Below are 18,965 nucleotides of genomic sequence, written 5' to 3'. Positions count from 1 at the left end.
TGTGAGGCTGTTGCAATATATTAGCTCCTCTCTATCACTTGTATCTCAGATACTGCACTACCATTAGTGAGCTGAGCCCAGGTGGCGAAAGTTTATTATTGCCATACTACAGTGGAAAAAAATTATACATAAGACCATGTGAGGAGGAATTGGAAAAATGTTGGTTCAGGTTAGATGCCATATTGTCATATTGATGAAAGTGATCTGCTTCAGTGGTAAAATTCCACTTTGCCTTTTCTTTGACTGCATTAATGCTCTGTCTTCTCCCAACTCAATTTACCTCACTCGACCAACCTATTCTTCTATACTTTCCTCCTTCAGACTGTACACCTTTACCTTAACTGTGTCTGTGTGGCTCCACACTCTAGTCATTCTCTGGGTGAAGAAGCTTCTCTTGGTTTTCCGATTGGGTTTATTAATGACTATCTTTCACCTTGCACAAGTGGAAACTTCTATTTTTACCACATCAAACTCCTCCTTCATTTAGTTGATTGCAAATGAATTGTCTTTTCTTTGTGCAGCTCCTGATTATGCAATATCTTAATGTTTCTTATCCTATGCAGGAACGCGGTGTGCTGCACGACTATTTTGTGGCCTTAACCACAGAAGATCACATCCAGCGCTGTGTCATGCAGGTGAGAATCATTTGTATCTCTTGCAAAGTGATTTGAGAGTGTGAAAGGTTGCTGCCAAAATATTACCTAAATATTGCACAAATCTGACTTAAGCATGTTACATAGGGGAGACAGGACGCCAACTCACAGAACACTTCAGGGGCCATCTCTGGGACACATGCACTAAACAACCCCGCCACACTTTAACTCCCCCTCCCACTCTGCCAAGGCCATGCAAGTCCTGGGTTACCTCCACTGCCAGATCCAAGCCACCTGACGCCTGGAGGAGGAGCGCCTCATCTGACACCTTGGGACCCTCCAACCACACGGCATCAACATCTACTTCAAAAGTCCAAATCTAACCCCCGTGTGCCCCCCCTGCCCAGGCACATCAAACCTCATCCCAGATCCAACCCAGTATCACCCTCTTGACCTATCCTAACTGTCCATCTTCCTTCCCATCTATCCACTCCACCCTCCCCTCCAACTTACCAGCTTCATCTGCCTATCACCTTCCCAGCTAACCCCCGCGCCCCAAATTCCTGATGAAGGGCTTATGCCCGAAATGTTGACTCTCCTGCTCCTCGGATGCTGCCTGACCTGCTGTGCTTTTCCAGCGCCAGACTTTTCAACTCTGATCTCCAGCATCTGCAGCCCTCTCTTTCTCCCTGTTATCTCTGAGGCTACTGTTTTTCCTTTAGTTTACTTTGAAGACCATTCATTTAAAAACGCTTGCTCCAGTGGTTCATTGTTTTGTTGCTTCCCTGTCTGGTACCTATTTATGAATATTTAGCCTCCTGTCCGAGATCACGTGCTGAATAATTTCAGAGATCTGACTTTCAAGTCCGCAGGGTCACACCTGCAACCCAAAACACTTGAGAGCAGGTGAACCTTGGTGCCCTTTGTATTTAAGAGCTGAGTTCATTCCAGTGGGGGAATTGTTGACTTCTCAACAGGCAAAGACTCCAGAAGGGAAAAGTAAAGCTGATGTTTGTGCTAAATTATGGATTTACACAAAAAAGCTAGTATAAATCTCAAATGTTTTGTTGTCTAATTCAACTTATGGATATCAAGTGTCTGAAACAGTGTTATTGCTATTACTGAATCACTGGAGTTGCCCTGTACCAGAAACTGATCTGGATTCACCTTATAAATACAGTCTCTATATGAACAACTCCTGAGCTCGGAATATTGCAGTGAGAACTCATCTTCTGAGTCTCCAAAGACTGTTTGCCATCTACACAGCACAGGTCAGGAGTAGGAAGGAATTCTCCCCATTCAGCTCGATGATTGCAGCTCTACCAATAAAGAGGTTCAGCACCATCAAGGACAGATTTAGTTTGCTTGATTAGCACCCCATTCAATCACTTTTAATGTGAACTTCCTTCACTAACTATGTACAATGGCTGCAGTGTCTACCATCAACAAACTGCACTGCAGTAGCTCACCCAGGCTCCTTTTTAAAAGCACTATCCAAGACCATAAACTCCACCACTAAGTCAGCAGATGCACAAAAACACCCATATCTGCAGATGCCCACCCCCCCCAGCCGCTCACCACTCTAACCTGGTAGTTTATTGCTGTTTCTTCACTGTCATTTGAGTTAAAGACCTGGAATTCCGTCCTTAGTTGCATGAGTGTGCCATACTGAATGAACTGCAGTGGTTCAAGTTTGCAGCTCCCCATCACCTCCTTCAGGGTAACTAGGGCCAGGCCATAGATTCTGGCCCAGTCAGCAATGCCCACATCCCAGGAAGACATAAAAGAAACTGCGGCAGCTGGATTGCAGTGGTTCAAGAAGGCAATTCACTCCTGTTTTTTTCCAAGGGGAGCTAAGGATCAGCCTTGACAATCGATGTTCAGAACACAATATATTTTTCACAATGTTCAGAAAGAATCAAATACTGTAATCATACTTTTCCTCTGTAGACTAAGAATGTTCTTGAAATGGGAAAACAAGCTATTCAGATTCATCATTTTCATAATTATATTGAGGGTATAAATCTATTTCTGTTCATTCTGAGTGTATTCATGCTTCCTCTATTATTTTTTAATAAATCTTACACCTGGTTATAATCCAACAGGTTTATTTGCCTTATAAGGTCTTACGATCTTACACTTCACAACTACCTGATGAAGGAGCAGTGCTCTGAAAGCTAGTGTGCTTCCAGATAAACCTGTTGGACTATAACCTGGTGTTGTGTGATTTTTAACTTTGTCCACCCTAGTCCAAACGCCGGCGGCACCCCATCCGTCCAAACGCCGGCGGCACCCCATCCGTCCAAACGCCGGCGGCACCCCATCCGTCCAAACGCCGGCGGCACCCCATCCGTCCAAACGCCGGCACCACCCCATCCATCCAAACGCCGGCGGCACCCCATCTGTCCTCTATTATTAAGCACCTGGCCTGCAGCAGCCTGGGAACTGAATGGGCTGGAAGAGTAGACGTGTGTCTGTCCTCGGGCAGTGCTCTATCTTGTTGTTCCAGTAAGTTATCCCATTACGCAATGTGCTGCACCTCCCTTCAATTTAAGCAGCTTGGCTTTGGGAACACACAAACAAAAAAAAAAATTCTGGTCTTGTATTTAGTCTGTGTTGCAGCTGATTCCTTATTTCAGTCTCATGTAAGATTCTAAGAGCACCTACAATCTCAAATTGTACCGTTAGAGAAAGTAACTTGGATTTGTAAAGCTCTCTGGGTCATCCCAAATGGTTCCATGGCCAGCTAAAGTATCTCTGAAACATGTGCAGGGAAACATTGGCATAATATTATCTTCAAGGTCCTTCAAATAATCGTAGAATCCACAGCTGTGTAGCAAACATTGTGCTGTTGCTATGGCTGGGATTTAACAAAACAGCATCAAACTTTGAGGGAGTTTTCAGGAAGGTTCTTAGATTGAGCATGGAACTGAAAGAGGCAAGTTAAATTGGTAATTGTACAGTTACACATTTGATGAAGGAGAATAGTGAGGGTTGAGAGTAAATGCTGAATGAGATTACCCTGAAGAACACGAGTGCATTATTTATTTGGACCCTGAAACCGCTATCGCCAGTAAATGAAACCAACTTGCAATAGCAGTTTCAGGGTCTAGAGTATAAAAGTATAAGACTAAAAGTTTTAGTATAAAGTATAAAACTAAAAAAGCAGTAAATTCGTACTAGACTGCAATCTTTGTCACTAAACTTCAAAGTAAAATGGTTGCCACTTATTGCCTATTTAAGGCCTTTAACCCACCTCCACTGTCATTGCCTGTTACTGCCCAGGCCATAATGAGATTCAAAAGGCTGATTTATTTTTTTTAATAACTCAGTTGAAATGTTAGACAAGAATACATCATTAGGGGGATGCCCTGCATACACTGGGGTACACTCCAGCCCCAAAATCATGTCTTCCCTTCATCATTTCTCTTCACCTGGCCCCCAAACCCTGCCCACATTGAACTAGTCAACATGGCATGGTGGCTCAGTGGTTAGCACTGCTGCCTCCCAGCCCCAGGGACCCGGGTTCAATTCCAGCCTCGAGTGATTCTCTGTATAGAGTTTTCACATTCTCCCCATGTTTATGTGGTGCTCTGGTATCCTCCTACAGTCCAAAGATGTGCAGGTTAGGTGAATTGGCCATGCTAAATTGTCCGTAGTGTCCAGGGATGTGTAGATTCGGTGCATTAGTCAGAGGTAAATATAGGGTAGGAGAATGGCTTACTCTTTGGAGGGTTAGTGTGGACTTGTTGGGCTGAAGGGCCTGTTTCCATACTGTAGGGATTCTAATTCTAGTCCCCATCCTCCCTCGGCTCCCAAATTCCTTGTCAAATATACCTCCTCATGTTTTCTTCATTCTGGGGTTTGCTTGCAGTTCCAGTTGTGACCACTACTCAGTCATGGTGCTGGTGGGACTGTCATAGTTGTTGATGCCCACATTTCTCTCTCTGTGGCTACGGGTGGCTTGTTTAATGCCAGTTAATTCAGGACCAATGATCCTTGGTTGGGGTGGGGGAGTGGGAGTGTGGTTTGGGCGGGGGGGTGGCATGTCTAGATTCCTGGAAGGAGAGTCAACCCCATTTAATCTTGCTGTTCTTCTGGTAGTTTGAGTTTCATAAATTTATTTCATTTCTTTTCAAATGAAAAACGTACAAAGGTGTATCTTCTGGAGCTGCTTGAGATCTTGGGAAATGTAGACCGAGGAAAGGTCTTCATTGACTTGAAATGTTAGCTCTCTTTGACTTGCTGCCTGACTGGCTGAGCTCTTCATTCAGTAATGTCTGAGAATGGCTGTCAGGAAACTGTGTGGTTCTGTTGACAATGTTAGCTGTGTTTGGGCCTGCTGCGAAGTGCTGAATTAAAATTGTGCAGGTTCAAATACACACCCAGCAAGGCCAGTGAGTAAGAGTAGAGGCCAGTAAGGGAAAGGAACCATCAGCTGAACGGAGAAGAACCTTCAAAAGTCGAATTGTCAGATCACCTGTAATAACAGAAACTTTAAAATGCTTTCAAATAAGGAGTTGAGCAATTTAAACAGCCAGCATTCCCTTTAACCCGCATAAACTAACAGAGCTCTGGAGTTTTAGTTAGCCAAGCCTACAAAATACTAGTAGATTATACAAATATATTCAACTGAAAATGGTTAAGCAATGATTAAGAGCTGTATTAGGCCAAAATCTGCTCCGCCTTCTCTTTTCTCATATGCGTTACCTCCCTGTTAGCCAATGGCTCTGATTTAAAGTTGTTGTTTTTGTCATCCTAATGTCTTGACCCATTTTGTAGCTCCTCTTTCCCCCCCTGTCTACCTACATGTGTTCAGTCATGTATTCCAGTACTGGCATTCCATCACCTAATCTATCCACCCGTTATTCTCCTTCAAGATCAAAAGCACAACTTCTCAACAAACTTTGTTCCACCAAAGTTCCTCCAATCTTTAATATCTGTTTTTAAAATATGTTAATGGCACTATATAAATGGGATTGTTTTTATCCCCCTGGCATTTGTTAAAGTGCAGAATTGGACCATTTGCAATTCTTTCTGAAAAGTTATCAAAAGGAATTATTCACTATGAATGTGTTTTTTATGTCAAATATTTTTATTTGAAAAGCAAGCCCTGATGTTATCAAGGTAATTACCTTGGGAGGCTGACTGACATCTGGGAACTGCACACATTAATCCAAGATGCTTCCTTGTTTAAAGTGGGTTTGTTAAATTTAATTTCCTCAAATAAGTAGCTCATTTATGGTGGCTGTTTAAACAGATATAAGAAAAATCGATAAATTGATCAGGCAGGATGGTAGAGCTGTACTTTTTAAAGCAGTTTCTCTCCAAGGAGACAGTCTCTGACTTGATTTATATGAAGAGTGATGTTGATCTCTGATATAAATACTATAGCTTTTAAACATTTCTTTGTAGTGAGCTGCTTGTTGCTTATTCAGAGGTTACATTTTAAGAGTACAGTGCTTGGAGTAATAGATATATTGAGCTCGGCCTTAAAACTAACGTTATAAATTCATGCACAAAATCAAAGGAGGTTTGGATTCAACATTAGAGTGGAATGTAATTGAACGTTTTTCCAAATTTTTTTAAAAGTACAGACAAAAAGCTACCAGATCCTGTTTGAGCTGAGCATGTGCTACTAGCTGCTTTTGCATTTATTTAGTGTCATTCCCAATCGGGGAAACGGGCCTTCTAACACTTTCCAGCCGAATATGTGCTTGGAGCTATACCGAATGGACTGCAGGCAACATGGCAGCTGATTGTCACACAGCAAGCCCCTCAAAATAACAATGCCAAAATGAATGGTTTGAGCTTTGGTCATAGTGCTAACTTCTGGAGCGTGGGTTTGGGTGGGCTCCTTGCTGAGATGTTTGTATTATCGACAGCCATGGGTGAGGTGCCCGAAGGTTGGAGGTCGGCAGCTGTGTTGTCATTATTTAAGAAAGGCTATAAGGAACATAGGGTTGCAGGTGCATAGTTCCTTGAAAATGGGTAGACAGGGTGGTGAAGGAGGAATTTGGCACACTTGCCTTCATTGGTCAGTGCATTGAGTACAGGAGTTGGGATATCATGTTGTGGCTGAACAGGACGTTGGTTGGGCCAGTGTTGGAGTACTGCATTCAATTCTGGTCTCAGTCGAATAGAAAGGATGTTGTTAAACTTGAGAGGATTCGGAAAAGATTAACAAAGATATTGCTGGCACTGGTGGGTTTGAGCTATAGGGCGAGGCTGGGGCTATTTTCCTTGGAGTGTCAGAGGCTGAGGGGTGACCTTATAGGGGTTTATAAAATCCATGAGGGGCATGGATAGGATAAATAGACAAGGTCCTTTTTCCCAGACTAGAGGAATCCAAAAACTAGAAGGCACATTTTGAAGTGAGAGAGAAAAGACTTAAAAGGGACGTGAGGGGCAACTTTATCAGACAGAGGGTGGTGTGTGTATGAATAAGCATCTGGATGGGTATGTGAATAAGAAAAGTTTAGAGGGATATGGGCCAAATGCTGGCAAATGGGACTAGATCAGTTTAGAATATGTGGTTGGTGCAGTCGAGTTGGACTGAAGGGCTGTAGAACTCTGACTGCAAAGTTGATGGTGTTCCTAATGAAGATATTTCATTCTTTTTCAGGGACTGAAGAATATTGCTGCCATCAGTCTTGCGGTTAACTATCAGAATAAGGCTACCAGGTTTTTGAATGATCAGTCAACATCACAAACCAAGCCTGCTTAATGAAGTTCATGGCATCTTCAGACTACTGAGTGTCGGCGGGGCTCAGACAAGCAGGCACCTTAGAGTTACACCATGCAGCAACTGACTGTTCAGATGTACTCAAATGCGCACTTTTTGAAGTGGGACCTGCTTGTTCTCCTTCCCTGTTTCTCTCCCTCCTCTTCCATGCACTGTGATGCCCCCCCCCTCCCCACCCTGCCACCACCTCATGAGTGCTCCCAGGGTTCCACATTGACAGAAATTCAGACTCCCTTCCTCAGCCCTGATGGTGAATTAAGATCCCTGTCCGTTGACTAGCGGCTTCTGTTGGAAGTGCTTTCCACCAAGTTGTTTTTTTAATCGGTGTTCAACATCTGACTATAACTGGGGACAAAATAAAGATAAATTTAACTTGGCCACTCCCACCCTTAGAGCTACTAATAGATTATCTAGAATTGAAATTCATGTGGAATTGGTCATTTATGTTTGGCACTGAAGTTATGGATTTTGCTGCTGGTTGGTTGAATTTTACTGTACAGGGAGGTTAACGATCCTTTTAAAGAAGGTAATCTCCTATTTTCACATGTACCAAAGTAGGAATTTTTGTCAGCTGGCAGGTGCTCACTCAGTTCATCATTTAAGTGTCTTGCTGGGATAAACCGCAGGTTGGAAAGGTCTTGGAATCACCTAATCATCAGGCAGTACAACATTTGACCAAGTCTTCAAGTTCCCAGTTGTCCTAACCATTCCCTCCCTCAACCCCACAGAACTGTAAAAACCCTGTAACTCGACAGTACTGGTTTGACACCTGTTGAGTCTGTCATAGAGGATGTGTAATTTTCATTTAATTACTACAGCTTTTTGTTTTAATTTAAGTTAGTTTAGCTTACTGTGCCATTTCTAACTTTGTACTCCTTTCTAAAGCAGAGCTTTCTTTTTTGCTTCCATCTCCTTCCCCCTCGGAGTCCTCCCTCGCCCACCAATTCCAATGCTGCATAGAATTCTGAATGTATAATGCTGTTGATATTATGTGATGCGGGTACCAATTATGCAGTTAAAAATAATGGACAAGTTTAAAATATTCACTCAGTTGTAATATTTGCTGAGCTGTTTTAAATAATATGCCAACTTGGTAATGTTCAATAAAATAGAAATGAACAAATGTGCAATTTGTTTCTTTTAACGTGAAAGTTGGAAATTTGAAGACCACTTGAATCATTAAATAAGTGTTTCAAGGGGGGCATGAGTTTAATGCAAATGTTGCAATAACTTGCTGGAATTGAGGGGAAGGCAAAAGGATAGAAAAGGGAAGTGAGTGTCCTTGGTTAATGAATATATTGCTAATAAAACACATAAAGTGTTTCAGTTAAAGTCTAAGTCAGACAGTATCTTTTGAAAAGAGGATGATGAATCAGTAACATGGAAACTTGGCTTTCAACAACCCAAGAACAAGTAGCACATACTTAAGTTGTGAAGTGTAGGATGATGACCACTTTGCATATCTGCATGGGAAATATGTTAAAAGAGATTAAAAAGGGAAACTTTTTGAGGTTAAAATTTCTGATTCTTCGATTGCCAGGATTATCTTCCTTTGAATATCGTTATTGAGATAACCACAGTAGACTCCTTTGCCCTATTAAATCAATCACAACAGGCCCATTGGTCAGAATTTACACTCCAATCTTGAGAATATCTGAACTAAAGCAGCATTTGCTCTGACTGTTAGTGAACTCTCCAATGTTCTGTTAACAAACTCTCCAATGTTCTGCTGTGGGAAGGACTAGCCCATCAATGAGAATTTTGTTTTTCTCTTGTGCTTTCTAATGTTGACACTGAGCGATTCCACACGAGGAGGGAAGTGAGGGTCTAATGTTTTTGGTATCAGGATAGATTTTTCAACCTAGCAGTGGGTCAGTGTAATATTTATCTGCAACTGTGGTTTTTTTCAGAAGAAAAACCAATCTGTTTCTGCAGAACAATACCTCAAAATACTAGACCAGTTTGTGGTCTGTGAAGTTGTCATTGGCTTTTCAAACTTTAGGTTTTAAACTGAGGCTTAAGGTCCAGTGGCTGATTGGCCTCTGGAGTTAGTGAAAAACAGACGATGCAAACTGACATCTTATTCGGAGTGTTCTCACTGGAGTTAGAAGCAGTGATATTCCTAAAGTGACAGAGGTGCAATGATGCCCAATGGAGTTAACACTTCATTTTTCAAATCCTCCAACCGCATGGCATCAATGTGGATTTCACCAGTTTCCTCATTTCTCCTCCTCCCCTTCCTCCTCCCCCCTCCCCTTCCTCCTCCCCCCCCCCCTTCCCCTTCCTCCCCCCCCTTCCCCTTCCTCCCCCCTCCCCTTCCTCCAGTTCCAACCTTCCAGCTCAGCATCATCCTCATGAGCGGTCCCATCTCTCCATCATCTTCCTTCCTATCTGCACCACCCTCCCCTTTTACCTATCACCTTTACCCCTTCCTCCATCCACCTATTGGACTCTCAGCCACCTTCGCCGCTCCACCCCTCCCATTTATCTCTCCACACTTGAGGCCCCCAGCCTCATCCCTGATGAAGGGCTTTTGCCCAAAACGTCAATTCTCCTGCTCTTTAGATGCTGCCTGACCTGCTGTGCTTTTCCAGCACCCCACACTTCACTGTAATCTCCAGCATCTACCGTCCTCACTTTCGCCTTCTCCAAGAAATTGCCTGATTCAGAACATTTTTTGAGACTTAATGTAATTACTAACTGTGTTTCATGTGCATTTTAAGCAGAATGGCCTCCTCTTGTACTGTTCAGTGAGGTGATGGAGGCCTGCGATAGAGGGAGCGTTGTTATGAGGTCAGTCTTCGTGATTACTGTTGCATAGGGCTAGAAATTTACTTCTCATGATGTGACACTGCAGCCAATTTTCATTTGTTAACTGTGACCCCAAACTCCCAACTTTTCAAATATATTTAAGGTGCCCCATCTGTTTAAAGTTGCAAGCTGTAGTCATAGTAGAAGGGAGACAGTGGGCTGGAGGTGGGTAAAGTGCATGTCTAAGAATTCACTCCCAAGTAATTGGGGTGGGACAATGGATAATTTATATATACTGCCCCCTTAATGGTTGACCTGAATGGAACATGTAGCTAACAGGAAATTCTTTCATGGTGAATTATCCATGTTTATCATCGTCTTTGGGAACTTGGAATGAGATTGTGGATAGTGATGACCATCCATGCAAGGGAATGAATCTTTTGGAGACCAATTCAAGGTGGCTTAGAGGCCATGAAATTGACCAGGGGACAGTCTAATGCAGTTAACCTCTCGGGAGTGAGCAATGTGAGGATGGTTACAAGTGAATCGAGCAGTTTTGAGTGATCTGAAGTGTAACGATAACAGATCTGACAATGGGTAATGAAAAGGATGTCGTAAATGTTGGATCTGCAATGTTTGTCTAAGAGAGTCTCCGGCACTGAAAGCACTGTAAGACATTAGTTGGAAAGTAGGATTGAGGAGAATGGGGCATTGAGAGAGGCATGCTCGTAAAAAGAGGGAAATAGCTATAATGGATAACAGAAACAGGGAAGGATTACATAGGAAGTGGAACAGGACAGAGGGTGAGTAAGTAGAGGCATGAGCGATGAAAGGTAGCAGACCCAGATAAACCTTAAATCCCATCACAAATCAACAAAGTCTTGAGCGTAGCCTCAGCGCTAGAGCTTGCTGGTTGGAACAGCCAGTGCTGCAGTTGATTGGTATGTGCTGGAGAAAGCATACGCTATCTGAGAAAGCCAGATAACAGGCAATGGGGTCTGCTAAACAAACAGCAAGAGCTGTAAGGACAGGGTCAATCACAGGCCACAAAACCAGCAGGTGTGCAGGGAGTTTATGGCATAGTAATAATATCACTCGATTAGTAATCCAGCAGTTGCTCATGTTTGGGGTATACAGGTTTAAATCCCGCCAACAACAATTTGAATTCACTAAAAAGAAAATTCAGAATAAAAAGGTACTCTGAAATGTTATAAAAACTCTCCTGGTTCACTAATGCTCTTTAGTGAAGGAAACCTGCCAACCTTATCCAGTCTGCTCCATATGTGACTCCCAGAACTTGGCAATATGGTTGACTCTGAAATGGCCCAGCTAGAGACACCCACATCTCATGAACAAACACAAAAAAAAACCTGGCCTATTACAGTATTTGATAGATCAATAATGCTAGGTCATTGTTTCTGGTGAGGAGATCAGTTGAGTCTTTGAGGTCTTGGTTCCAGAAAGTGGTGTGAAACACGTCTGATTCTAGTCATCGTGATCTTTAAATGGAGGTTTTACAGAGTTCCATCTCCAGTAGGGATATTAACAGAGATCACTAAATGAGGAATGAAATTGTCAGAAACTAACTACTCATCGATCTAACAATTGGACAAGATTGTAAAGCAATTTAACTTCACCTAAACACAGTCTCCAATGTGACAGGCCACAATTCAGTGCCATGATGTACTAACTTGTTTGAGTAATGACACTTATTTTTGGAATGTGTTAATCGCATCTAGTTAGAGATGCAAATTACTCTTGATCCCAAAGTGAAAGTCAATCATTATCCTTGAGCCTCAAATTTGAAACCATCTATCAGTGTCCCTGGTTCTGGGCAGTTTTTAATGTGTCTAAAATTAGGTGTTTCTGCTTACTTCGACCTTGTTCCCCAGGGGCTATGTTCGTGTAACAGTTGGATATCAAGTAATAGAAGATATTAAGTTAAACTGCAACACAAGAAATCTTTGAAATTGAAAGTGGAGTCCGGTGGGCATCAGGAGCAGAGGTTGTAACCATTCTATCTTCTGAATGTAGTTTTAAATAAATACAAATAAGCCAAATCTAATGTCTGAGCCATCTGTGGATGTGGTGTTTGCCTCTGTTCAATGCAACAATTGTAAAAAAACACCGTTTCATCTGCAGTTCTATGATTTGTAGAATATTCACAGTTGATTTTGGAGAGAGGCTGCCCGTTTCTCCCACTCAGTGCCCACGATGGCCATTCAGATGAGATGCAGCTTTATCTAGTTGGCTGTAGCTGCATTATTTTCCTGTCTGTTGTGTTGCTTCAAAACCTTATGCTCTTTCCATGCGTGGGTGTTGTAGTATAATTGGTTTGAAAACTAACCATGTAAAATAAAGCAAAGGATGCCAAGAAAAATGGTAATTTTTGTCGATTATAATAATTGCTAGAAGTTGTTTTGTTTCTCTAATCTCTTGTCCACTTGCCAAAGGGCAACTGGGAATGAACAATAAATGCTGGCCCAACCAGCTACACCCACTTCCAATCAGTCAATAACTAAATCAATGTTACATTTTGTCTTCTTATTCCCCCAAATCCAACCGTCCATGTACGGTCATGATATGAAATGACTGGTCTAGATATCAGTCAGTTGGAGTTGGTATGTTTTGGAGTGCTCTGGAGATCAATGGGTTCTGGGACATGACTGGAACTCTCTGAGCCTATCCCCTGAAGATCTGGAAATGTCACCTGTTATTGATCAATTCTGACCAAGCTCTCCATCGTGACAGTTTATCTCGAACTCGAGAAGATCAGGATTTCCTTCATAGAAGCCCTACAGTACAAAAGCAGGCCACTCGGCCCATCGAGTCCAGAACAACCTTCCCATTCCCCCTACAATTCCCAATGCTAACATATACATCCCCGGGCAATGTAGAATGGCCAAACCATCTAACCTGCAGGAGGAAACCAGTGTACCCAGAGGAGAACGTGCAAACTCCACACAGAGAGTCGCCCGAGGCGTTTCTAGGGTAGAAGGGCGGCACGGTGGCACAGTGGTCAGCACTGCTGCCTCACAGCACCAGAGACCCGGGTTCAATTCCCACCTCAGGCGACTGACTGTGTGGAGTTTGCACGTTCTCCCCGTGTCTGCGTGGGTTTCTTCCGGGTGCTCCGGTTTCCTCCCACAGTCCAAAGATGTGCAGGTCAGGTGAATTGGTCATGCTAAATTGCCCGTAGTGTTAGGTAACGGGTAAATGTAGGGGTATGGGTGGGTTGCGTTTCGGCGGGGCAGTGTGGACTTGTTGGGCCGAGGGGCCTGTTTCCACACTGTAAGTAATCTAATCTAAAAAAAAAGGCTTTGGGAGGGATAGCAGAGGAGCATTAACAATAGATTACTCATTTTCAATGATGAAACCTCAGTCACAGTCCTTTGTGCTAATTCATTCATGGAATGCGGGAATTGCTGGCTGGACTAGCTTTCATTTTCCATCCTTAATTCCCCAGAAGGCAATTCGGAATCAACCACAGTGCTGTGGTTCTGGCGTCTGTTATAGGCCCGACTGGTTGGGACAACAAATTACTTTCTATCAGTGAATTGGATGGTGTTTTCCCCCAACAATTAGATTTCTAATTACAGACCTATTGACTTTCAGGTACACCAATTGCTATCGGTAGTAGCAAAGGATTTGAATCTAGATTAGAGTGGTGCTAGAAAAGCACAGCAGGTCAGGCAGCGTCCGAAGAGCAGGAAAATCAACATAAACATCCATTTTCCTGCTGCTCGGATGCTGCCTGACCTGCTGTGCTTTTCCAGCACCACTCTAATCTAGACTCTGATCTCCAGCATCTGCAGTCCTCACTTTCACAAAGGATTTGAAACCACGTCCCCAGAACATAGAGTCATAGAGATGTACAGTATGGAAACAGACCCTTCAGTCCAACCCATCCATGCCGATCCAATCCAATCTAGTCCCACCTGCCAGCACCCGGCCCATATCCCTCCAAACCCTTCCTATTCATATACCCATCCAGATGCCTCTTAAATGTTGCAATTGTACCAGCCTCCACCACATCCTCTGGCAGCTCATTCCATACACATATCACCCTCTGTGTGAAAAAGTTGCCCCTTAGGTCTCTTTTATATCTTTCCCCTCTCACCCTAAACCTATGCCCTCTAGTTCTGGACTCCCCCACCCCAGGGAAAAGACTTTGCCTATTTATCCTATCCATGCCCCTCATAATTTTGTAAACCTCTATAAGGTCACCCCTCCAGCCTCCGACGCTCCAGGGAAAACAAACAAACATTACCCAGGTCATTGGATTAATAATCTAGTGATAATCCCACCATCAACTCCTCTCTCCTCGGTGAGGAGCCCAGTGTGACTCTCCACAGGCGAAAGAATCTTTTGGTGAATTTGAAAATGCAGTTTTGAAACGTGTTGTTGGCTTGTACAAGGATCTCAATTACCTTACAGTGTAGAATTTCTCTCAGCAAATAGAGAGTAAACAAAGAATTGGAATGCAGAGCTGACAATGAGAATTGTAGATGGGTTATCTGATTCAGGACATAAATGCCATTGCTTAATATTGTCCCACCCAAATACAGTTGGAATTTTATCCTGTGAGTATTCAACAGACTTGCTGTTCAAAACTGAACAGTAAACTAAATACCACAATCTCCTGGTTTTGCTTATTAGGCCCCACCCAGATTATCAACCAGAATTTTTTCGGTGACAGGGTGTTAGAACATTCCTTAACTTTATTGTTTATGACTAATTAACGACCCTTTGACAACTAGATCAATAAAACATTACTACCTTTTGTTTTTGCAGATGGAATTCCTGCTCACAAAATATCATTGGCCGAAGTGGACAATTTCTGGTTTTAATGTTCTCTTTCTCATTAGTTACAGAAGCAGTAGCTAAAGTCATTTCTTCGGTGCTCTGAAATTTGACCTGTGTGGGAGATATCTAGCAAATAGTTCTCTCTCATCCTGGAAAGGAGCTGCTAGGATTCCATTCCATCTCACGTCACTTTGCAACACCAACACCTTGTGTAACAGGACAAACTTCAACATGTTGAGCAGTAGACTACGTGTCACCTTGACCACAAACGAAAAATGCAGGAGAGAATCAGGTCAGGCAGCGTCTGTGAAAAGAAAAGACAGATCAATTTTTCAAGCGAATGACCTTTCCTCTGAACCGTTCTGTTTTTCACCTTCAGCTTCTCTTGTTTGAGGTGAAATGTCTTCACCCAGAGATTGGGAAGTCTGTGGAATTCTCTGCCACAGAAAGTGGTTGACGCCACAACGTTGTATGTTTTCCAGAAGAACTGGAGACATCACTCTTAGGGCTAAAGGGATCAAAAGTATAGGGAGGCAGTGGGAACAGGGGACTGAATTGGATGATTGGCCATGATCATATTTGAATGGTGGAGTAAACACAAAGGGCTGAATGGCCTCCTCCTGCACCTATTTTTCTTTGCTTCTATACCTCTAGTTAGCTCAGTTGGCTGGATGGCTGGTTTGTGATGCAGAGTGACACCAACAGCATGGGTTCAATTGCCACACTGGCTGAGGTTACCATGAAAGACTGCTCCTCAACCTCTCCCTCATCTGAGGTGTGGTGCCCCTCAGGTTAAACCAGTTGTCTCTCTCTAATGAGAGAGCAGCCCCGTGGTGGGACAATAGCAACTTTACCCTTATTCCCTTAGTTCAAGGCTGATCTGCATTTCAACCCCATTTCCCTGTCTTTGATCCATAGCACCAACAACAAGATCTATCCATCTTGGTTTTGAAAGTTACAGGTGACAGCCAGTGTTTCCTTGCCTGTTTCATGCACACTTCTTTCTCCCTTCAGGCCCATGTCGGAGGATGAGCTGGCTGAACCAAACTACATCTGGGTCACTCTGCATGTAGCCAACAGTGTTTGGAAAGGGACTGTCCCTAGATTTTCTGGGTGCGACAGGTTGAACACAAAACCAACAGCCTCCAGCGTCCGGCTGGTTCTGGGAGAGAGGTCCAGCTCCCCACTGCCCGTTGTATGGAAATGGTCGCTCTGATTCTAACCTGAATTTTAAGACCTCAGAATCACACAGGCCTCACAGGGCAGAAAGAAGCCATTTGGCTCATCCTGCCTTCAGGCAAACATGGTGCCAATCTCCTGCCTTTTCCTTGCACACTATTTCTACCCAAATAACCATGCAATATCCTCTTGAATTTGCCTACATCATATCTCCAGACAGTGCATTCCATACCCTAACTACTCACTGTGTGAAAACTGACCTTAGATCACTTTAAATCTATGCCATCTCATCCTCGTTCCTTCTCTCAATGGGAGCAGTATCTCCCTATCCACTCTATCGAGCCCACCATGAGTTTGAAAAACCCCAATCAAATCTCCTCTAACCCTTCTCTCCAAGGAGAACAGTCCCAAATGAAGCTTCTCATTCCTGGAAGCATTCTCTTCTGCACTCTCTCCAATACATTCACATCTTTCCTACAAGATGGTTTCCATGACTATGCATCCTATTGCAGCTGAGGTCTAACAAGTATTTTCTACAAGTCCAATACCACCCCCTTCTTCTTGTACCCTGTCCCTCTTAATAAAGCTGAGAACACTATGCTTTATTCACAGCTCTCTCTACTTGACATACTGCCTTCACTGATCTGTGCACATATTACACCCAGGTCTCTCCGGTCCCCCACGCTCATGTCCTTCCAACCACCGTGCATCAATTCACTCTTCTCTGAATTCAACCTCACCTGCCATCTACCCGCCCAATCCGCCAACTTGTCAGTGTCCTTTTGGAGTTCCACACGTCTTTCTCCACAGATTACAATTCTTCCAAGTTGCATGACATCTACAAACTTTGAAATTCTTTCCCACACACGCAGAAACAGATCACAAACATAAATCAGGAAAAGCAAGGGTTCCAATACTGACTCCTGGGAAATTCCATTCCTAACCTTGCTCCTGCCTGAAAACTGTCCATTCCCCAAGGAACTGTTGATATTCCCCAAGGCCCTCTATGGTACTTTGTCACAAGGCACCTCTATTTCTGTGTACTTCCCCTCTCTTAAACTCCATGCTGGGACCTATCAGACCTTTGTAATCTTGTTCAAGATTTCAACCGGGTCATCCCTCATATCTTAGACAAAAGACAATAGACAATAGGTGCAGGAGTAGGCCATTCTGCCCTTCGAGCCTGCACCACCATTCAATATGACACTCTGTACTTGACAAGAGTGTGATCTCGGCATCATTACACTGTTATTGACAGAAGCTATCTGTAGAGATGGGATGGTGATCAGTTCAGATTGGAGACAGATTGTATCAAGGATTCCTGCTCATTCCTCAGCACAAAAACAGAGTATAATGCTTGTCAAAAAATTAAATAAACAGGATAGCGAGTTTCATTCCACCAAGGTGAAACGTGCTCATGTTTTGATGCACAATTCATACCTGCCACATGCTGACTGTGAAGCTGGAATGAACACGTTTTGTGAGGGTCTGTTTGAAATGAAGCAGTAACAAGAGAACAATATCAGGTGAAAGAGTCCACTTTTGTTGCGCAGCCATCGAAAGCAGGAGGGATGTTTCGAATAGGGAGCGAGTCTGGCTGTGTGCTGAGGAGGGGGTGAGTGGATGCAGTTACATTAGCTGCTCTGATAGCTGGGTGAGTAACTGAACTGTGATACTGACTAATCAGGATCAAGGAGGGTCTCCTCCTCCTCCATGAATTATTCTCACAGGGACTGCTTTTTCTTGTTTTCACTCACATTTGTTTGAACATAGCCATTATGTCTCGATGAGTGACATCTCCTCCTACGCCTATACAGTTGACTTCATTCTACCTCTTGGCTATATATTCAGCCTGTCCTGCATGCTATTACTGGCTCAGGATGATGTGTGACCCTTACTCTCCACTGTTGACCTCGGGGATATGTGTACAAGGATCAGGAGGATTGGGAAATATTAAATCCACATCGGTGAAACTGGATCTCTTCAGATCGGCCCATCTCTTGTGTAACAGGGTCAGCTCTCTGCTTGAACGGGCCCAGCCATGATCACACCCAAACCTGTTCTCCACGTCCGACAGACAGCAGAACGATCTGTTTCTCAAATGTCTTTCTTATTCTTCGTTTCATCCAACTCTGCAAACTTATCTCACACAATCGACACAGTGGCTCAGTGATTAGCACTGCTGCCTCATAGCGTCAGGCACTCGAGTTCACTTCCAACTTTGGGTGATTATCTGGGAGGCGTTTGCATGATTTCCCCCTGTCTGTACGGGTGTTCTCTGGGTGCTCAGGTTCCCTCCCACAGTCTAAAGAGTGCAGGTTAGGTGGATTGGTCGTGTTAAATTGTTCATGGTGTCGAGGGATGTATAGGTAAAATGGGAAACTGCAGGATCACAGGGATAGGGTTGGGGGGGGGGGGGGGGAGCTTTGAGTGGGTTGCTCTTCAGAGGGTCATTGTGGACTTGATGTACCAAATGGCCTACTGCCATGCTGTAGGGATTATAACAAACGTACCCCAGACTAGATAGGTGCTTGGGGGAAGGGTACAGTCAGGACAGTGCAGTAGATACCACAACAAGAATCAGCCATAATTAGACCAAATGACAGCACCAGGCTGTTGGGGCTGAATGGCATACTGCTTCTCCTATGCCCTCTGTGCCAGTGGGTTCTGAGATTCTGATCAACCTTCTTCCACTTTGCTCTGTGCACACTTCCCTGCATTGTGCCTTTTCATCTGATCGCCCTGATGTTCCCTTCCCTCCCCCTCTGGTTTCCTATGTGAGGGGTGCTCTGTAAATACCCATTAACATTTAATCTTTGGATGTTACAACAAATTAATGTGCCGGCTGGTCCATCAACGCTGCGTTTTCACCACGTGGTTTTCATTTTACC

The 18,965-nt window shown here is 43.6% G+C and overlaps 1 protein-coding gene across 1 annotated transcript in view; it reads left to right on the top strand.

The window, feature by feature from the left end:
• The window catches only part of zzef1 (zinc finger, ZZ-type with EF hand domain 1), a 244,983-nt gene extending 236,522 nt beyond the window's left edge, over window positions 1–8,461 (top strand). Inside the window, exons 56-57 of the mRNA XM_072589324.1 lie at window positions 564–635; window positions 7,219–8,461. Coding sequence (XP_072445425.1) covers window positions 564–635; window positions 7,219–7,320 — 174 coding nt within the window. The 3' untranslated portion in view covers window positions 7,321–8,461. The remainder of the gene's footprint in view (window positions 1–563; window positions 636–7,218) is intronic.
• The last annotated feature ends 10,504 nt before the right edge of the window (window positions 8,462–18,965 follow it).

Source organism: Chiloscyllium punctatum, chromosome 19, assembly GCF_047496795.1.
Source record: "Chiloscyllium punctatum isolate Juve2018m chromosome 19, sChiPun1.3, whole genome shotgun sequence".
NCBI classification, from domain to species: Eukaryota; Metazoa; Chordata; class Chondrichthyes; order Orectolobiformes; family Hemiscylliidae; genus Chiloscyllium; species Chiloscyllium punctatum.
Note: the sequence above shows the minus strand (reverse complement) of the source record. Positions and strands in the feature narration are given on the sequence as shown.